This window comes from Salmo salar, chromosome ssa16 (genome assembly GCF_905237065.1).
Source record: "Salmo salar chromosome ssa16, Ssal_v3.1, whole genome shotgun sequence".
NCBI classification, from domain to species: Eukaryota; Metazoa; Chordata; class Actinopteri; order Salmoniformes; family Salmonidae; genus Salmo; species Salmo salar.
Genome location: NC_059457.1, coordinates 9,605,304 through 9,614,437, shown reverse-complemented (window position 1 = coordinate 9,614,437; position 9,134 = coordinate 9,605,304). Strand labels below are relative to the sequence as shown.

At 41.0% G+C, this 9,134-nt stretch overlaps 1 protein-coding gene across 1 annotated transcript; it reads left to right on the top strand.

The window, feature by feature from the left end:
- Positions 1–2,417: 2,417 nt before the first annotated feature.
- Positions 2,418–3,979, top strand: LOC106573162 (uncharacterized). The gene is made up of 3 exons (XM_014147872.2): positions 2,418–2,502; positions 2,874–3,062; positions 3,398–3,979. The coding sequence occupies exons 1-3, from the start codon at positions 2,494–2,496 to the stop codon at positions 3,809–3,811; spliced, it is 612 nt and encodes a 203-aa protein (XP_014003347.1). The 5' UTR covers positions 2,418–2,493; the 3' UTR covers positions 3,812–3,979.
- Positions 3,980–9,134: the final 5,155 nt, after the last annotated feature.

Genomic DNA, 9,134 nt, shown 5'->3' with positions numbered 1-9,134 from the left:
AGCAAGAATGATGACAGCGGACACTTGCACTTTCATTGAGTTACGTTTTGCATATAGGATCTAGTCTATCTTTTAGGAGGACGATTTTGGACCTTCCTAAGGCATTGAAATGAACACCCAGGTCTACTCGTGTGCTCTGTCAGGTACTGAACAGATGAAGCTAAAGAGCAAATTGCAATGAACTTGTAAATAAATAATCATGCCATTCATTGGGAGCCTAGGACCTTAATTGGGCTTGTTCAGTTGCATCTGTACTTGTTGCGTTTTCCTTGTGCTTGTACACATTTGGGCACACTCAAACATAATTTACAAACAAAGAATTTGTGTTTAGTGAGTCCGCCAGATCAGAGGCAGTAGGGATGACCAGCGATGTTCTCTTGAGTGTGTGAATTCAACCATTTTCCTGTCAAAATGTAAAGAGTACTTTTGGGTGTCAGGGAAAATGTAAGGAGTAAGAAGCACATTATTTTCTTCAGGAGTGTAGCGAAGTAAAAGTAAAAGCTTGCAAAATGTAAATAGTAAAGTACAGAAAAACTACTTAAGTAGGACATAAAAATATTTTTACTTAAGTACTTAATACCACTGGACTGAACTCCTCCCTCTGCAACTGGATCCAGGACTTCCTGTCGGCCCGCCCCCAGGTGGAGAGGGTAGGCAACAACACATCCGCCATGCTGACCCTCAACACGGGGGCCCCTCAGGGGTGCGTGCTTAGTCCCCTACTGTACTCCCTGTTCACCCACGACTGTGTGGCCGTGCACGACTCTCAACACCATTATTACGTTTGCTGACAACACGAAGGTGGTAGGCCTGATCACTGACGACGATGAGACCGCCTATAAAGAGGTCAGTGACCTGGCACTGTGGTGCCAGGACAACAACCTCTCCCTCAACATCAGCAAGACAAAAGAGCTGATCGTGGACTACAGGAAATGGAGGGCCGAGCACGCCCCCATCCACATCACTAAGGAATGAACAAAGTCCACACGCACCAACACAGTCGTGAAGAGAGGCTGAAAAGATTTGCCATGGGCCCTCAGATCCTCAAAATGTTATACAGCTGCACCATTGAGAGCATCTTGACTGACTGCATCCCCGCTTAGTATGGCAACTGCTTGGCATCCGACCGCAAGGCGCTACAGAGGGTAGTGCGTACGACCCAGTACATCACTGGGGCCGAGCTCCCTGCCATCCAGGACCTCTATACCAGGCAGTGTCAGAGGAAGGCCCTAAAACCCCAGCCACCCTAGTCACAGACTATTCGCTCTGCTACCGCATGGCAGGCGGTACCGATGCACCAAGTCTGGAACCAACAGGACCCTGAATATTTTCTACCCCCAAGCCATAAGACTACTAAATAGTTAACCAAATTGCACTAACTCTTTTGACTCATCACATACGCTGCTGTTACTGTTTATTATCTATCCTGTTGCCTAGTCACTTTACCTCTACCTATATGTACATATCTATCTCAATGACCTCGTACCCCTGCATATCATCTCAGTACTGGAACCCTGTGTATATAGGCAAGTTATCATTACTCATTGTGTATTTATTCCTGGTGTTATAATTGTTTTTCTCTCTCTGCATTGTTGTGAATAAGTAAGTAAGCATTTCACTGTTAGTCTATACCTGTTGTTTACAAAGCATGTGACAAATACAATTGGATTTGATAGATAGTGTGCAGCTCTGTGGTGGCACATATTGATTGAGCTGTAGGGTCATGTCACGTTTGTTGTATGATGAAGGAGACCAAGGCGCAGCGTGTGTATCGTTCCACATTTTATTTAAACTGTGAAACTATGCAAGACATACAAATAAACAAATAAACAAAACAACAAAACGTGACGAAGCGGTACAACATACACTTACTCAAAATAATCTCCCACAAAACAACAACTTAAATATGATCCCCCATTAGAGACAACGATGACCAGCTGCCCCTAATTGGAGATCATCCCAAAAAACAACATAGAAATACAGAAACTAGAACCCCACATAGAAATACATAAACTAGACAAAAACCCCAACATAGAAAAAAGAAACTAGAACCAACATAGACAAATAAACTAGACAAAACCCCCTGTCACGCCCTGACCTACTCTACCATAGAAAATAAAAGCTTTCTATGATCAGGACGTGACAGGTCATTTGGCTGTTTTTGCTTTTCATAGTCTACTCTGTTTGAGTGTGTTTGAGGAAAATACACAAAAGTTCTGTCTGTCTGTCTGTCTGTCTGATTTATGCACTATGGTTTTATAGCCCGCTTATTCCTCATTCTTATGTGATTTTAGGATGAGACAGATGCATTTTGTTGACATGATGCTGTTGTCGTGCTACTGCATTGCACAACACTAGAATTCTTCTGTCACCTCATACATTCTAGAACATGCAAGCATTTGAATGTGTTTTTGTTTGTTAATTGAGAAAAAACAAGTGACTGAAAATGACACTGTCAAACAGTTGAAGCACTTTTCACAGAAATGTATTTAAATGGATGAGGTAGGAAAACATACTGTTCTATTTTGATTGGTGTTTTGAAAGCAATTAGTCTCAAATAAGTATCATTTGCTGCTGTGCATTTGAAACAGTTTCGATTGGTATGGTTTCTATTGATATACTGTATTTAAGAAAGAAATGGGGGGGGGGGATGCTGCAATGTTATTGTAGTTAAATGCATTTCTCATTCTAAGTCAAATGCAAGTGATCAGATTATTTACCTTAACATCTATTGGTTCTGGACAGATTTAAATAACGCTTAATTGGCCTACACTTGTAGCCCCAGGCAAAATAAATAAAAAAGACGTAATGATTTATAAAGCCCTATGGATATCATAATCATACTGTATCTCTTATCACCATCTCTTTAACAGAAGCAGACAGTGAGGTTAAGCCTGGGTTCAAACGGCACCCAGGTCAAAAAGGGCACTGCCACCAAGGCCAGGAGTGAGCAGTCAGGGCTGGGGGCTAGTGTTGGTGCCCAGTCAAGCCTGGCTCTGAATCCAAGCACCAGGAGACCAGAGGAGGCTGGAGACCAGTCTGCCACCCATCCCCAGAGACAGGTAAGCTACACTGCACTGCTATAGCTTGGTCTCAGATATTTCTGTGCTGTCTTGTGAACTCCTATGAACATTGTCATGCCAAAGTTGGCAAGCGAGCACAAAGAGATCTGAGACTAGGCTAGCACTGCCATAAACCCAATCAAAATAAAGGCATTTTATGATGCAAACTACTGTGCTAGCCTGGTTCCAACTTTGCAACTAATGGAAATGCTGAGTAAATCTGTTCTACAGGGATTGCAGTCTGCCTTCTTCTGTACTGACTGACAAACGGAATAGTAATCTGCTCTATTCCACCATCATCTGTTCATATTCTGTCTGCTTTTCTTTTTGTACAGAAGTGTAAGAAGGAAAGATGCAAACCACGAAAGATGAAAAGAGGGGTATATATAATGCCATTAAAGCAGTATAAAGCATATACCCCTGGATCCCAAAGGACATGCAGACCTCTTCTGCTATTCGAAGTGCGTAATAGGCACAACACTAAGCCAACCAAGCCAACCCTCCCAACCAAGCCAACCATCCGGCCTCTGCTGATCCATGGCCTGAGTGTCAATGAGTACCGGGCCGTCTACAACACAGTGGTGGAGCCATTCGCAAGTACTGCTAGTACATTGTCATCATATAGTCACCCCCAAGGCATAAACATAAAGCAGAGACTGTGGCTCACACTGGACAGACCAAAGCTTGAGGAGGTGGTCCACAAAGACGGTCGTGTGGAAGTTCTGGAAACGTTTATCTCCGTTTTTTAGCCATAGACATCAAGTCTGAGACAGCAGAGAGCTCAGGTGGGGACTGCGTGTGTGGCTGTCCTCCCATCCCATATCCACAATATGTGTGTTAAACAAAAACTCTATTTTGAAATATTAAACTGAATTCCGCTCTGATGGGTCGGCTTTGTAATCATCACAATTAAATCGGATCAGGTAGTAACACTGACGCACTGGGAAGATTTGAAGAGCCAGCAACTTGTTCCTACAATAAGCAATTGATTTCCTATGGGTAAACATCTGCGGATTCATACAGATAGGCCTATTGTGTAAGATAACTTTATCTTGATACAAAATTGTACATGTGGTGTTAACTCTATGGAGGTACTCGACAGAGAAAGAACACTGCTACGGCAGTAGTTATACAGCAGGCAAATTCGTTTTTTTTTGGTTTTTTTTCATGAGTTGAGAGTGAAATGGCAGACCCAAATATTTATCTTTCCTAGGATATTTGCATGGTTCGGTTTCACGCTGAATGGAAAACGATAAGAATGAGAGCTCCTTGGTGCGTCACAAGAAAAGACTATGCAAATATTTCCATGGTCTGTTACCTCTGTTGACTCTGCGGGGTGAGAGCCAATAGGAAGTGGAGAGGGAGGTTGTGAGAAGCAACAAAACCAAAAGAAAATAAGAAAAAAAAAGAGAGGCAACAAAACCACAAATATCTGTTTTCATCATCTCTTTTTAATTAATTGGATGACATCTCTAAGCAGAACATTTCATACCATATCAAACTTCATATCATTACACTGACAAATATATTAGCCTGCTCCCAGATCTGTTTGTGCTATCATGTCAACTCCTCGTCGTGTTTGGCATGACGAGGAGTGGCATAATAGCACAAACATACTGCCCACTGGGTCATATTTGGTTGAGACGTTGATCAATGAGATTACAACCTATATTCACCCAATCTAAACATTTCGAAATATGTTATCACTATGCTTTCAACCATCTAAAAGCACAAACAAATTCCAATGGAAAAGCAACGTCTCTTTTGAACCATTTAAAATCACAGCAAAGTTTTATATGGAAATACCAAATTACCTGGATTGCAGAACCAAATTACCTGGATTGCAGTTGAGATTCCATTAAAAGTACATGGTGTACAAAATACAATGATCAATGACGTTTGAGATTCTGCGCATATTATTACAGCAATTGTGAAGATCTCCACAGACCTGTGAAGACGTACTGTATGCATGCTATCTTGAACATTATATGATTACATAAGAATACATTTATACTTACAGTATCCTCAAAATGTGACCATGGATGTGTTAATAATTTTAAGGTTGAACGTTACATTAGTTTGTAAGATAGCCTTAACTTTAGGCTATTTACTGTATTACAAAAGTAATATTAAATAGGGTTTAGTTGACAACGCAACCAAATATCAACATTTAAAGGAGATGGATCTACTGCTTGGATAGTTCAATCTAAGACATTGGCTTAATCCCATTCTTTAACTTTTTATTTTTGGTTGAGTTGGAGACGTGAATCCAACATACTGTATAATTTGTTAACAAGTTACAAGGCTATTTATTGTATTTTAAAAGTGATATTGAATTGTGTTTGGATGTCAATGCATGCAAATATCAACATTTGAATGAGATGCTACTTCTGCTTGGATAGTTCCATCTGTGCCACTGATTTAGTCTGGATTTTAATTCCAGTTTGTCTACAAATTAATAATTGATGTGTTGGATTCACGTCTCCATCTCAACCAAAAAGTTAAAGAATAGGACTAAATCAAAACAAACTTTAAATGTACTTTAAATAATGTTTGATTTGATTTTGTCCTATTCTTTCATTTAGATTTTTGGTTGAGATGGAGATGTGAATCCAACATATTAATTTGTAGACAAACTGGAATTAAAGCCAGACTAAGTCAGTGGCACAGATGGAACTATCCAAGCAGAAGAACCATCTCCTTCAAATGTTGATATTTGGTTGTCTATTCTGGGTTGAATTTAAACAGTAGTTGTTGATGACTTTGTAAATGTTATATGCCTAAATGCTGTAGCATCACTGATGATATATGACTTACAAAGTATGGTCACATTTCATTTACTCTGTTAAACCTACACTTTGGAATGACTTCGATAGCAACAGTGAATCTATTTAGTAAATGTAGATCTCGCAACTATCATTCTCACAATATCACATTGGTAATAATCAGTGACGAATATCATAGCTGGGCTTGGTTAATACCCTGGATGGGAGATCAAAGGGTAGCTGTGGATATATGCATTCTCCTGTAGGAGTTTCTGTCCAGCTTATATATATTTTTTCTGATAGTGGATATAACATTGAAGATACAAATTCAACATCATTTATACAATATTTTTCTTTGTTGAAATGTGGTTACCATGATGACATAATCATGTGGATAACATTTCACCCTCAAAACAGTTGACTTTTTTCAAATCCAATGTATTTTCCACACAGATTCCACATCACAATACGTTAACTAATTACATTGAAAGAATGTTGATTCAACCAGTTAGTGCCTAGTTGGTGTTGCCCAGGCTAGAAAAATATAAATATGATTCAAACATATTTAACTTGGTAACTGTCATAAATATACATTTCATACTGGATCACAGGAAGATTGAACTATTTCGTGTATATCTAAATACACCTGAAAGATTGCCTACTCTGCCTGTGTCTTGGAGTCTGCTAGCACTTTATTATCCCCCTTCCTGCAGCAGGGGAGCAGCTGTCTGAAGCGGGACATGTAGAACAAGGGTCCAATGTACAGGCCGAAGTTGGGGAAGGCCAGGAGCAACTGGAGGATGCAGCAGTGTATGCGGTTAGCCACTTGGTCCTCCTTCTCTGGGTGCCACACGGACATGAAGGGCACCAGGGCCACTAGAGGAGTGTAGGCCACCACCGAGGGCACCAGGATGAGCAAGATGTTCTTCCGAGCTCTCCTCAAAAGGTTCATGCTGTCCCCTGACCCCTCCCCAGTCCCACTCTGGCACAACACCCACACGATGCCCACCAGACACAGCAGCATGATCAGGAACAGGACTGAAATGGTGATGGCCAAGTACAGAGCTATGGAGAACACGCCCTGGAAGTAGGCCAGCAGCATCACCACCAGGGTGAGGAGCCAGGCCAGGGCACACACCCCAGTGTGGTACTTCCATTTCCCCAGTCGCATGTAGGCCACGGGCCGCGCTGCCACTAGATAGTGCTCCACACACATGCAGGCCAGAAGGAGAGGACAGCCGAAGATGTTGAGGGCCGAGATGGCTCTGGCCGCTGAGAGCATCTGTTTGGACGTGTCGTGGTGCATGGCACTGTAGATGTCCATGGGCAGGCAGAGGCAGTATAGAATGTCCAGGATGGACAAGTTGAGGACCAGGACCTCGGAGGCTGATAGGGCCTTCTTGCTGCTCATCAACATCCACAGCAGGCCCAGGTTGGCTGGGAGACCCGTAAGCAGAATGAAGATCTTGATGCTCAACCAGACAGTGGAATTGCCAAGTATGCGACACTGGTGCATCACCTCGTCCATGCTCATGCTGAGGAATGACCAGAAAAACTCGCCAAATGGTGACATGCCCCAACTATTGGTGCCATTGGTGTTTTGGCCCCAGCAAAAGGAAGAGTTGTTGCATGCTGTACCAGAGGAAGTGCTATTGTTGACCATGGTGTTTCTTCTGAGGAGAATGATCAGAATACCCTGTAGGGGACAAAGCAAATCCCTATTTACATATGCTGAATATGTATCAGGCAAAGTATCACCAACCATTCAAAGTGAATGGGGGAAACGCCTGTACAATGGGTTATCCTTGAACTAGCTTCAAAATCACTGAATCTGAAGTTAGGAATCTGTAAGGTGTACTCATCAATAATTTTGACATTAAAGTATCTAACATTAAAGTCTCGACTCAAAAAAGTGAGATTCAACAAATAAGATTTATCATTCTGACATTGACACATGAGATTATATCTCATCATGTAAAATAAATACAACCACATATCACAGTCAAATATAGAGGATACGAATATTCCATTGCAGCTAAACAATAGATATAAACGTCTTGCAACAAAACCCATTTTAATACACATCTAAAATCTATGATAAAAAAAAATCTTAGGACAGTAATATTTTACACACACATGAAGGAAGCAATAATTTATTATGAAAAAACACAAATGTGAAACATTTGTGGATATAGCATTTTGAAACTAAACTCTTTACATCTATCTAATTTCAAGGGCAACCTTCAAGCCATTTACCAATATAATTGCAAGGTTCTTGTCTTCTTGATGTCAAAGTAGTTGCTCTCGTTGCATCACAATTACAAAATAAGGTCATATAAATTAGTACTTTATGCATCCCATTTGTTTGCACCAGCTAATACATACAACTTCCTTCCCCCTTTGGGGATTAATAAAGTACTATCTTATCTTGTATTTGAAATGAACAGTATAAAATCAGTATAACTCAGTATAAAATCTGCAGTAGACAAATGAAAGCTGAAAGTGAACCAACCTGATCAGAGAGACAGAGGATGGTGTGGAGGACGAGGATGACTCTGAGATGTAGCTACAGTGTTAGTCTGTTTCTACCCCTCCTCGCCCTATACATTTGTCAGAGGGAGGGGGGGGTAGAGAGAGAAAGAGCGAGAGAGAAAGAGAGATAGATGGATAATGACAACAAGAGAGAGAGAGATTAATGAGTTTGCATATACCTGTGATGGTCCAGTGGGAAAAGGGAAGGTGCTATAGACCTAGGCCACGGCAGGAATAGGGCATTCCTTCCCTTCTGTTTTGTGTTCTGAGTCTGACTAAAACTACAACATGCAAATTTTCCCGAAAAGCTATACAAACATGATGTTTGTTGGTCATTTCATACCAAGAAGAGCATTTCTGAACAACTCTCGTTGTTCTTCCTTCACCTTACTTTATCTGCCTTGTGGCTTCTATCAGAATATTCTGTTGTAACTGCAAGGGGACCAGCATAATACCACAGAACACAAAGGGATGCTGGATATTGTATTGATCAACATTCCTTGTGTTTGTCTATGGAAGTGTAGACCATAGACAAACACAAGAGATGGTTTGTTAGCTGATGATGGCCCATTATTACCCATTGTACTGTTGGCCTGAACCTTGGTTCTGCTGTAGGCAAGTTGTTTTTCACTATGTTGGAATTCATTCACACTTACCTAAATTCTGACATGCATGCAGTTTACATGTGAATAGCCCAACCCTACACTGTAACGGAAAACTGTAATTTCAACGGTAACTTTTTGTATTATCGACAGTAAAATACTCTGGAACGTTT

Excerpts from the sequence above, each read along its gene's own strand:
- LOC106573162 (XM_014147872.2), top strand. Across the intron at positions 3,063-3,397 it reads CCACCCATCCCCAGAGACAG|AAGTGTAAGAAGGAAAGATG; the intron begins GTAAGCTACACT and ends CTTTTTGTACAG.